This window comes from Triturus cristatus, chromosome 6, assembly GCF_964204655.1.
Source record: "Triturus cristatus chromosome 6, aTriCri1.1, whole genome shotgun sequence".
NCBI classification, from domain to species: Eukaryota; Metazoa; Chordata; class Amphibia; order Caudata; family Salamandridae; genus Triturus; species Triturus cristatus.
This window is the reverse complement of record NC_140589.1, coordinates 761,487,875-761,501,046: the sequence shown is the minus strand read 5'-3', so window position 1 is coordinate 761,501,046 and position 13,172 is coordinate 761,487,875. Positions and strand designations below refer to the sequence as shown.

The 13,172-nt window shown below is 42.4% G+C and overlaps 1 protein-coding gene across 1 annotated transcript in view; it reads right to left on the bottom strand.

The window, feature by feature from the left end:
* The window catches only part of CEP85L (centrosomal protein 85L), a 464,377-nt gene that overhangs the window by 85,905 nt on the left and 365,300 nt on the right, over positions 1-13,172 (bottom strand). The window contains exon 6 of the mRNA XM_085611285.1: positions 700-882. Coding sequence (XP_085467411.1) covers positions 700-882 — 183 coding nt within the window. The remainder of the gene's footprint in view (positions 1-699; positions 883-13,172) is intronic.

Sequence of the window (13,172 nt, the reverse complement as noted above, 5' to 3'; positions counted from 1 at the left end):
GGTACCTCTTGCATTTACGTGCAATTTACACCTTGTATTCTATGAAAAAGAAGTGAGAAAATAAAATTTCTCAACACAGATTCGCTGAAGATTTCCCTCACAAAAGTCACTGGAAAAACCAGTTCATAATGGTTAACTACCTAACAATTTGTATAGCCCAGAAGTAATTTCAGACGACAAACAAAGGTGACTTTCTCCTAAGCTGTCTGCCTCATTTGTTGGCATAAATACAGGTTGCGCTAATATAAAAGTGTGGGGGTGGGCATTTATAGGAGTCTCAACTGTGTTAGGAAAAGTGGGGTATTGATGTCAAAATTATGACCAACCAAGACACAAGCAATTGCTCTATTAAAGAGGTATAAACACTATAAAACTGAGTTTTAAAATTTCCATGGCTAAAATTTAGAAACTGCATACATTAAAAAAAAAAAAAAAAAAAAAAAAAAAAAAATATTACCACAAAGACTAGGCATTTATTGTATAGGCTCAATAAATAAATGTACCCCAAATTCCTTGTAGGAGGGCAATACTGGTCTAAAAGACCAGAGCGCCTCCAGCAGGGAGACGCCAGCATTCACATACATGTAGCAAATGGGGCCGTCCCGAACACGTCACTTCACGCACGGCATCAAATAACCTTGCACCGGGTTTGCTTAGCTTGCGCCCTAGCTTGCATCACTGGTCGGAGCAACGCCTTACCTTCTCTTCCAGTTTAGCGATCTCCTCCTTAGACTTGCTTGTGCTTTGCTTGATGAACTCGCTGAGCTTCAGAACCTCCATCTCTGCAGAGGCCAGCTGTTCAAGCTCTCCTCTTTCACACGCCCGTGGCCTTGGGCTCTCTGCAAGGGGACTCTGAAGTGGACTGCTTTCAAACTGGGCTTCCTAGAAAGAGATGAAGGGACAGCTTTGGCAATCAGGAGCCAAGACAAAAACAGAACTGAGATCTGAACATGTAAAATACTTCTTCCTGACCTGGCAAAAGAACCGTGATACTCAAGTTAGAAGGCGTGCTGTGCCAAATTTAGTAAGACTAGAAGTACATGCGAGGATGAGTGGAGAATTTAGAATAACAATCACACATACACAAAAAACTAGTGTATGTTCACACCACACACAAACAAAATGGCTATATATTTTGCTATCAAGTTGATCTAGACTCTCAAAAATACAAACATGGATATTAAATGTTGGAGCATGAGTTTCCTGTTGGGGAAAAAAGTCAGCATGACTGAAAGAACCGACTTGAGTTCTAAATGGGAAGAAATTTGGGGTGCTTGGGTTGTTACACCCGTAGAATAAAATTAGAAGATGGCTCACTTGTGACTAACATTTTTGGAAGAAGCCCAGTATTTAAATATAATAAAAGCACAGTACGTCCAGTTTTATACTGAACACAAGTCACAGGAAAGCGATTTTCTTCGTGCAAATTCAGGGCCTATAAAGCTCTATCTGATTAATCAAAATCCACAACTGAGGCTAGTCATCAAATCAATATATTTAAATAACTTCAATTACATTAGGCTCCACAAGGAAGACAAAGAGTGGTTATGTTTTCAAACCATAAAGGTTTATTAAAGGTTAAAAAGTTTACAGGTTCAAAAACATCAAATTACTATCAGTCAGTAATCAAAAAACGAATGTAATATTCAATATCAAGTTCAAATCAATCAAAGTCAAATAGGTAGAGGGACAATTTTTTGAAAGTTATCTCAAAGGAAAAAGTTAAGTTGATCAGAACTCCCATAAAGAGAGCACCTACTCTGCTCTAAGCTGTCTCGAAGTCGGCAAAAGCATGTCTCTATGCATTCTGGAATAGTTCTGCTCTGCACTGGCTTAAATCGCACAATTTTAACATTTGCTACACCAACACACGACTCTCATAAAATGCTCCAATCAAGTTAAGGTGCACAGATACAATCTAAGGCTCAGTTTCTCAGGATTCTACACAATGATGCTTCTCTGAAATTCCTTTAAACGTAGTTATCTGCAACAGACAAGATACACTAGACCATCCTGTACTCTGCAGGTGTAGTGTAATAACTAAATAAAACATTTTCCAGTTATCACATAAAGGAAATTATTTCACGTGTGTAAGTCATCAAAGACTCATAGCATTTGTAATTGTGAGTTCAGCTTTTCCTAGAATTAGAATACACTCCCAAACGCCATACAAAACACAGGCCTACATTAACAATGGTAAATGTAAACGTGAACAATACACAGGTATTTGTGTGATTATATGTTAATGTCGAAACAAACCAAAAATAATGAACATGGAAAACCCCTTTCAGGGTTATTAGCAAACAATGTAATTGTTGTGAAAGATGGATTGAAAAAGGTGGAATCCCATATATTACTGAACACATTAAAAGTGGGGAAATTGTTAGGGATTCATTGCTCATTCCCTGTTGAGAGAACCTCATAGTTTGTTGAGGAGACCATACATGATGTAACAAACAGTAGGTAAAATAACTCTATAATTGACATTACTGAAATAAATAACCAATTCGCCGTATTACACCAATCAAAATATAATTTATAAAAGCAAAAACTCAAAAACAATTGCTCCTATTTTTCCTGCCATGCCGAGTCTGGAGTCTGGATTTAGAATTGGGGTCTGCAAGTTCCTGCAGTAAGGAATCTTTTCTTTCTTTTGATTGTTTTTGGGTTTGAACAAACTACAAGAGGGTAATGGGGGGAAACCTCAGTGCATGTCCTCCAATTAAACTACACTAACAAAGATACTCAAAGGGAAAAAGAAGAAAAGCATGACCACTGTCATGATACTTCCTCAGTCCTACACTAAAGAAAGGAACACACCTAGTTGGGATGAACAGAAATGTTTTGCTTAAAGCACAGAAGCCTTCACCCACCCAAGGGGGGCATGCTTCATTGGCGGCCCCTTTCTCTCACTGATGTAACAGAACATCAGTATAGGCTTCTACCCTGATAAGTCAGGGTAGCTGTTGGACTTGGCCCTTTCTGCAGGGTCATCCCCAAACTTTCTGCCTTCACTCCTCCTATTTTTGATTAATTGTTTTTTGGTGGCCTTAGAACTCTGTAAAATTTACCAGTGCTAAAGTGCTTGTGCTCTCACCTTTAAACATGCTAGAATTGGCTCATACCCAACTGGCATATTTAATCTACTTGCAAGTCCCTAGTAAAGTGTGTAACAAGGTGGTAATATTATGTGGTATGGCTGCGAGGCCTTACCATGTAATATTGACACAATGCCCAAAATTGGACCTCAGATTTACAATAGTAATCCTTCTCTCTATCGTGGTAGAGTGGCAAAGAACAGACAGGCTAACTTAGAAGAACACGTGTAAAGCATTTTACAGTACCAACATTGACAATAAGTAATCGACACGACTCGAAAGAAATCAGACACCGATCTACATAAACAGAGCTTATTAAACATCAAAATTAAATCAATACAAGGTGCTTAACCAGAGTTACGGATTTTAAAGTGTTCAAGAAATTATTACTTTGTAGAGCTGTCAAACTTTACTATCAAGGTCAGTGGGGAACATCTCAGGTGACACTTGTTCACTTGCGGGGTGAGTTCAACAGAACCCGCATGTAGTTAAGGTCTTGCGGGTCCACAGACCAAGCCTCGACAGTCAGAACAATTTTACTTTGCCCAAGGAGTCCAGGGTGCAGAGGTGACTTGGCTGTCCTTGGTGCTGAACGGAAGCAGCGGGAGCTGTCAAAAACAACACGACCAAACGATGCTTGCAGGTTGAGTTTAGAGGAGCTCCTGGAGGCGAAGCTTGGGGGGGCCCTGGACCAGGAATCACCAGGCAGAACAGCTCTGCCTAGCTCTGGCTTCTTGGGAGCAGAGGTGTACCTGGCTATCTGTGGTGGTTAATGGGATTGCGAATGCTGACTTTACCAGAAGTGCCAACAAAGCCTTCTATGGAGTGCAAGATCTCAACAACTGCACCACAGGAGGGGGAGGGGGAAGATGGAGAAGGTTTCCTCCTCGTGGGGCGTCAAATGAAGCGGTTAGTAGTCTGCTTGACCACCAACAAAGGTCACGGCCTGGGTCAATCTTCTTCCAGTGGTCCTGGGAACACTGTAGAGGGCTGAGACTAGGTGAGGTTCAGGACTATGCTTCCTAGAAGGCACCTGCCTGGTTACTTTCGGCCTGGTCGAAGACACAGCCTGGTGGTAAGTCCTTCTTGGATCTTGGAAGTGCGGTTTGTGCCTGCCGACTGCAGAGTACTAGTACCTCTAGCCCTAGGGTGTCCTGGTGAAGTCTCTGGGTCGCAGAGGGGTTTGCCTTCCTTTTGGAACCAGTCTATGGTGCTGGACAAGTTGTAGTCCTGCGGGTGAAGTGGGCTGCCATAGGTGCAGTACTCTGCGCCTCTTCTTTGTGGAGTCCTGCCTTGTGCTGAAACAGCTTCTTCTTTGCCCTTATCTTCTTCAGAGCAGTTCGGAAGTTGTGGTGTCAGGTGTGGCCCTTAAATCCTAGATTTAGGGAGTGGTTCGGGGTCTGAGGGCTTTTCTGCCCCTGAGGTGACCACATCCGAGGGCTGTACCGGTGGCGGATCCTCCGCCCCACTGCTCAAAAGGAAAAATAAGATTATAGTAAAGTAAAGTTATTATTATTTTATTTTTCCTATTGCAGTCAGGGGCGGGACTGGCATGAGCATGGGGAGGAGTGGTTTGCACTCCCTATGTGCTCATGACTGTTTGGCAGGCCGTTTTGGGCTGGCCAAACAATCATGCACACTTTGCATGTCCCCCACCAGGCTGCATTACCCTGGAGGTGTGGCTAGCCTTGGGGGGTTGGGGGATGCCCCCTGAATACTTAATTTCCCGCCTGCCCACAAATATGAGTGCCTAGGGGGATCTTTGACTCCACTGGGAGACAAGTCACTTACACTTCAGAGGCAGTGAAGCCTTTGAGGCTCACCGCCCTGATGGGTCTTTCACTAGCCATCCGAAGAGGGCGGAGGTGTGAACTCCTTCCTGCCCAGGCCTTTTGTCTCACGTCCTCTGGGAGTTATAGCACTCGACAGCAGGAGGTGAGACTTCTGTCTTGGAGGCAAATGGCTCAGAAAGTCCACCAAGGCTCAAGGGAATTCGGTATCTCAGTGGGCAACCTCTGAGTATGCCACCTGGGTGCATGCAAGCTCACCCTCGACACGAGAATTATGTCAGGGGCGAAAAAGCCCAGTGTTTGATACAAAACATGACTGCATTTAGTGGTACCGTTGTGGAGCTGGATATCTCAGTTTTGTCCAGTGGCCAGTCCCAGTTAACCTATGGAACGCCGAACACAAAGTAAACTTGTAATACAAGGTTACTGTACAAGTATATATGCCTGTACATATATACTTTCACCATTAAGGCAATGCCTACTGTGCTTTAGGAGGCCTACCTTAGGGGTTACTTATGCACCTTAAGGCAGTGAGGTGACTGTCACACATGGTGTGTGCAGTTCTACTCGAGCAGAGAAGCTGCTCGTACAGGTTGCAGCAGCAGCCCTGCAGACTTTACTTTTACTTGGGTCACTCAGGGGTCACAAACAGAGCTGCAGCCCTACTGACTCCTTTAATACCCCTGCCCCGGGTACCACTGTTACCATATACAAGGGACTTACAAGGGGGTTAAAGTATCTTGCCAATTGGGTGTACCAATTCACATTACCTTTAAAGGGAAAGAGCATTGGCACTGGGTCCTGGTTAGCAGGTCCCAGTGCATTTTCAGTTCTAAAACCACAGCATCCAGAGCAAGAAGTGGGGGGTGACCATCCAAAAAGGGCACTTTCCTACAAAGTGGTACCACCTGCGCCCAGGGCCTGCAAATTAAATGCTATGAGTGGGCCTGCAATACTAATTGTGCCACCTACTTAAGTAGGCCTTGCAAACGTGCCTCAGGCCTGCCACTGTAGCCTGTGTATGCAGTTTTTAAACTGCTGAACCGAACTGCCAAAATAAACCATTTGCCAGGCCCAAACCTTCTGTTTTAATACATACAAGTCACCACTAGGGTATGCCCAAGACAGCCCAGAGGGCAGGGTTCAGTGTATTTAAAAAGTGTGACATGTACTTTTCAGTGTTACCTGTTCCGGTAGTGAGAGACTCTTAAATTTGTTTTTCCCTACCCCAAGGCCTACCTCTCTCATAAGCTAACATTGGAGTTACCTTATTACATTTAATAAGCTGCATTTTCCAAATAAAAAAGGATAACCACTTCATATTTGGTGTCTTTGGAATTGGAATTAAAAAGTTCTAATTTATGGTGAGGTCGGATTATAAATTACAATTTTGAAAATGCACCATTTTTTTACAAGTTGACATTTTCTTGCCTTAGCCATTAAGTGCCTGCAGCCAGTCTCTGGGTCACATGATTGGGTATAGCTGACAGTTGAGCTTTGAGTATTCCTCCTAGACAGTCACACACAATAGAGAGCCTAGGTGTGCCTGATGGATCATCATTAGCAGGATGGTAGGGCCTAACTGGGCGCAGCCCTACTTACACTTGGATAGGCTGTGTCCTGCACCCCCAAACAGGGCTGCATGCCCCCTGTCATTAGTCTGGATTCAGGACAGGGAAGGCAGGAAGCCTGGGGACTTCAAAGGTAATTTATATAAGCTTCTCCCACTGCCCACTGTGAGTCCTACCCTGCCAAGTGGTGCCACCCCAGTTCCGGGACCTTTGAAGTGGGCCTGACGGAATCTGCAAGCCCATCTGTGGACCTAGCAGAACAAACACACCTCTTCTGCTGTATGGTGCAAAACCAAGTAGAACCAGCACGTCCCCTCTGCTGAGAGGGTTCACCCAGCGCAAAAGACTCCACATTTACCCCACAGCTGCATTGAAACCACCGCCTATGCAAAGCTTTCCTGACGTAGTCCTTTTTATCACACATCTCTTGGCAATAGCGACCTCGATGAGGGACTCTGCATAACGGCCTCACAGCTCCTCAGAACTGATGCATCGCCCTGTCTGTGCAACGCATCTGCAAAGCCAAACATTTCATCACAAGCCATCGTCGAATGGATCCTCAACGATGCCACAGGCCCTTGCACAGCAGCCTCACCGCATCTCGGAACCGATGCATTGCTTTGGCTGTGCAACTTCTCTTTGATGCAAACGCTCACAAGGCTCTGTAAACCAGGATTAAGGGTACATTGTTCAGTGGGCCTAACCGGGTCACTACAGCCAGCCTGTGCTCTATCGCAGTCACCCTGAACTTGTGACTTTGTACCAGTCCAGCATGACCGGATATCCACAGTTGGCGCTTTGTGCTTTGCAACACTATTTTCACTGAAATCTTTAAAACTGCATATCGCAGATTGTACTGATTGGATTTTTGTAATTAAACACAAACAAAACAGGTAGTAGTGTTCCTTGCAAGGGAAATATCCGCACCTTCACTAAGTAAACAAGCGTCTTATAATAATAAGATAGAAAGTATATAGCGAATTCTCATTATTGCTTTTAAGCTATCACTATACGGGTGCTTGAATGGCCCAAAACACCTACTACCAAAAGGTGTTAACAGCACACCTAGGAGTGCAACCCAATTTCACAAAAAACATAGGCATATACAGCACACCGTTAACTGTTATTAAGATCCTTTGGACATATATATGTATCCTCGTCATAGACAGTAACAATTCAATGAGATCATTTCAGACAATAATCCAGAAGAATCAGACGATCTTCTTTGCTATTCAGCAGTCTTTATTAGAGTTCTAGATGAATAAAAGATTCCCAGCATACAACTTGCCAGCCGACACGTGTTTCGTCTTATTCAAAGACTTTTTCAAGGCTGGAATGTCAAAAACATTACATAATAAAACTATTATATACACTATATACAATAATAATCATAACCCAACAAGCCACATAATCCAAAATAAATATTATTAATATTGCCATCATCATGGCTGATCCTAGCAACAAATGAAAGACATTGTAGATATAGAAAGTGTTTAGAGCGAATCAGAATGATCAAGAAACCCAGAACACCACAATGTGATGTGACCAAATAAGAATACCTCAAGTGTGTAATGAACAAGTGCCACACGAGATCTGTGCTTCCCTATAAGATAATAGTAGAAAATGGTGATCGTAGAAAAGGATAATTAGATGTATGCCCAAACTAATACCAGTGAATATACCTAAAATCCGTGATCGTGAGGAGTAATTAGAAAGAGAAACAACGAAACCCACCATGAATCATTGAATCGAACACCAGAACAACAACTGGGCCCAAATAGATAACTGTCACGTTTCACAGTATGTCAATCGACGTGCTCAAACAAAATCAGTTCTATAAGGAGAAAAGAGGTTTTACTGTATACAAAAATACATAACTCGAAATATCACACCAGGTGGCATCAATATGAGAGATTTATATATAGCTGAGAAAGATAGAACAAAACAGACTGAGTGTGATCCTATTTCTATTCCTAATCATATTGAGAAGGGTTAGACTCAAATCTAGGACAATCTTTAGCAGCAATTGGTTGCCACCCATATATCCAACACACAATGACAAAGCACCCATGAATACCACACTCCATACGTAGAATAATTAGACCATACTGAGGCATTAGTATACCCCATATCAAGAGTACATCATTGTTAGAAAAAGTTAGCCGGTAGTCCTATAATTGTAATTACTCTTATTGATCCTTGCAATTAATACAGTAGTTCTCCCTGTATATCTTTATAGGGATTTGAGAAAGCATCACTGTCCAATGTATATAAACATCTTCCATTAATATCTCACATGGTCCAACCTTGTACGTTAAGGCCTAAAGAAAAGGGTATTAGTCAATTAGCACCCAAATAATCGGGTATCCCCTTTAATATAACACAATCAAAATATATAGCTCCTCTTTCCATCTCCAGATGTCCAGCATTAGAACCTTAAAATTCAGCCCAGATGTATTAACTTCCGAGCATCACTGTATATTAAACCCCCCCCCCCCCCCAAAAAAAAATTGGCCCCTCAGCCACTAACAGAAATATCGGTATCTTTAGTAAACTACCTCCTGGCAGTCTCAGTTACCTTCATTAAAAAATCTCAAGTGTGTACGGTTAAAAGTGTATAGGGGGGAGGGGGGATATTCTACCCTTATTAGTAAGGCCGAAATGTTTCAGTCCCATTTAAAAGCCCAAAACAGTGCAAAGCCCTCTCTATTTATGCACCAATTTGAGAGTATATTTGTTGTGTGAACACTGTATACATCCACAACCAAGTACAACAGTATACGTTGATCGCTTGGAGTTGTTTGAACTTGAAAAACAATTGGTAACAGAGTAAGGGGCAATAAACTCTTCTCTTGATTCCCAAATCTATGTGGGTGAGCACAGTATGCTAACATTGAAACCGGTGTTTAAATAAGATACGGCTTAGCCTATTTGGGAAAATCATCCACCTTCATTCTTGCACACAGAGGGTGGTACATTATAGTATTTTTTACATTAAGTAAAAGATCCTCATTTTTTTAATAGGAAATGTAGGTATTGACACGTAATCATAAGCAGTAGTGTGTTCTTGAATATTAACTATAAGGGTGATATACATCAGTTAAGAGGTTTTTCTTTCATTCCAATTTTGGATAAGCCAATGTGCTAATTGACACCTTTACAATTCTAGGGAATGTCAATCTAGAATAAAGGAGTAAAATTAAGATGTCCCAGTCTATATCAAGAATCAACCAAAATCCAGCGTGTGTTCTTGGTCTCTCTTTTTGTTTTACCAATTCCCCTTTCCCTCACTTTTGTGGCCATGCCTATCGGAGTATACAAAGGAAGATGTGGACAGAAGGTGTGGGGCGAAGGTGGATTTTTTGTATTGGGATCAATGTTGTACCTTCTAGAATCTCCATAATTAATGTGTTTGTGACACCATCTGTGTATTTACTTTTGACCTTTGTGCTTACAATAATGAGCAATGTGTCTTACTCTCTCTGCCATGCTTTGCATTTAGAGCCACTACAAAGAAGTGCAAGTGCAAATACGATTCACTCAATTTATTTGCACGACATCCACTACAACAACCCCTTCCATGTATTATATTCTTCATGCTTTCTAAGGTGCATTCAGCACACAAACGTGCATCAGAGATCTGTGACCTCATATACAACAAACTCTATGTCCTCTTCATCCTCTGGTTCACACCTTTAGCCTTCTCCTTATTTAACCATCTTCAATTAGCCCATCCCTGAAGCCTACAATATCCATCGCTATCCTGACACAGGTAATCCGGAGGAGTTCTCACCACGGGAAAAGACAAATGTCCCGGGCAACCTGTGCTAAACCCACAGTGTTCACATTGTCTTCAAAGTTCCCCTGTCTTTTTTTTTAGCTTTTTGGAAATTGTTTGTGGGGGCCTTGATCCTAGAGAACGCCTAATGCCGTTAAATGGTGCTTCTCAGTACCAGCGTAGTCTTTGGTGAACACCTTGTGCCAATAGGTTCACACTGGTTTCCGAAGCCCAGATGGTATTCTTTTCCCCATCACCATAAAAGTTGGTCCCTCCAAGTATGAAGCTGCTGCCCAGAGCTACTAGGTCTCCTTGGTAGCAATATATTCTATTTTTTAGCAACTGACAATACTAACCCTAACCTGAGAAGGAAGGCTTACCTTCTTGAAGCCAGTGAATACACTTTTCTTACTACACAAAACTGTATTGGAATGTGCACGTTACAAGATGCTGTGAGGCACCGTCTCCTCTCTTTGCAGGTTACAAGCTACACTGCCATTAGTCCTTTATCGTGTTTTGTTCTTTACTTGTTTTAAGTATTTGAAAACTTTAAAGTCACAAATAGCAAAAGCTACTTTCCTCATAAAAAGTAAAGATTTGGGTGCGGACTGCAAGTCCCCCTGTTCATAATGTGCTTACTGTGGTCAGCTACTGATCATCTATTGACTTCGAACACTAACTAACCCAACCTACACTTTCAATTCACTACAGGACTGTGAGAAGGATAACAATTGTCTAGTGCCCGTGAAACATATATAGTGTGACTCAGACAGAGGCCCTGGTTTTATTGCTATAATGTTTTACACCACAGCCTTGTTTTAAATTATGGACAGCATATTGCGTTGTGTATGCTCCATGATTTAACTTATGATTTACACTCCCAGTGTTCCTTAATATTCTTGAATTTAGATATTGTGGAAGTGTTCAGTACCCAAACACTATCTGGATAGTTACACATGTACAGTACTTGTGTTGTACTACACCTAGACCTGCCATATAAATCCTACCTTGAGCTACACCTAGACTGCTCGTACAAGCCAATCCAGAGAGTCAAGAAGCAAAATAGAGGCCAACTTTCCAATACAGATGAAATATCTTGAACTCTGCTTACTTACTTTTAAAGTTTTTGAAGGTAGCCACAGCTGTGGGTTTCATCATCATTCAGAAACACACCATCCCATCACCCCTTTCCCACCACCGACATCTGAATAACTAAGAGTACACCACACTCTTTTGACAACATCCTATTCTGTCTACGGTGTCCTAGCTACAACAAAAACTTCATAGATGACGTCTCCAACATCATCATATACAGAACATCCATATTCTTCTCAACAATAATAACATAAACAGCTCCGATGTTCTTAACACCAAAGGCATGAAACACTTATGAACTTCTCAGTTTTGCTGAATATCTCATTACAAAGCCTGGCATACCCTCAGCGAAAATAACCAGGTTTGAAATAAGGTTTCATTTCAGAGCAGCGTCACCTGCTTACACACCTAAACTGTGCCATTTAATTTGTTTGATAATGGATTGTCATCTGGACTGATGTCTTCTATTGGTTCACGTGTTATTGTGCTTTTGTTCGACTGTCTGTTTTCATTTCCTTCCTACGAGCCCAGCTTCTTCGCTCTTCAGTATGTGGCACACATCCTCCTTCTGGCTCTCCTGCACACTTACCAAACAATAACACAGTGATCTTCCCCTATTGTAATTCTTTTAGGACCTAGCTCTTGGGGGACTACCCAGCAACCACTTGCCAACACTCAATCTAGGTTGCCCTCAACTGATTAACGACTGCCTCAAGGAATCCATCGCAAGCAACTAGATGAAGGACAGAGGTTAAAGGTCCCCCCTTGTGGTGTCTGTCTCATTCAAACTTGTTATGAACAGGTAAGGTTCTGGGCAAAAACATAGCCTGAACATCCCCACTCACATCCCTTTCTTGTTTCTCTCCTCCCTGACTCTTGGTTCAGATCGTCCTAAGTCTTGCTACATTCTTTCCACAGATTACTGATTTATGCCCACCCACTTCGTTTCCTTTGTGGCACACGCATCTGAGACGGAAAACCATACCTGCTCCCGAGTGGACCCCACAGACCGACATACATTGGTGTCTTCATTTATTGGGACCACACCAATTCAAATCCATGATAGACACCGTAGACTGTAGTGTCTGTTGATTTCCTTGTGCCGCATCATCACCACTTCTGAAAGGATTTCCTTGCCCATTCAATTTGTACCCTCTGCTCCTGGACGGGTGCCATACTCCATAATTACTTGGTGGTGGAAACAGAATCTACCACTGAATTTTACAGGTTTCTCACCATCTACTGACTGCATGCCAGCGAATCCTGGATAACCTCATAGAAACACTGTATTCTTGAGTGGCCTGGGTAGCAGTATTTCCACTTTAGCAATGCCTGGGTGAACCCACTTAGTGTGAGGATGAGGCATCTCTGTAGGCTGCTTACTCCAGAGCGATTCAACACAATACAGCCTCCCTGTAACCCTGATACTCACAGCTGTGATTATGCAAGCTGCAGGGGAGCTCCCTGCAGCACATGGGATCTCAAAATTACTAGAGCCTTCCACTCTCACTTTTAATACCTTCCTTCAACCAGGCAACAAACACATGCTAGGAAGCTGAATACTAGGGAACAGTTTCTTACCCAGTCACCAGCATATGATAAGGGTAGTATGTTAAGTTTTTGGAAACAAAGCTATCCCTCCCACATCTCTCTACTTTACCTCAGGCTTAAGTACAGCCAAACGTTCACCGCGACCTCAATGGAGCACATCTCTGATCCCCAAGCACAAATAGAAACACACTACTCATAGGCAACTCAATAAACATACTCATAGGCAACTCGATAAACCAACACTCTACCAACAACTGTATAGTTACTTACTCGTCCACCAAGAGCACTT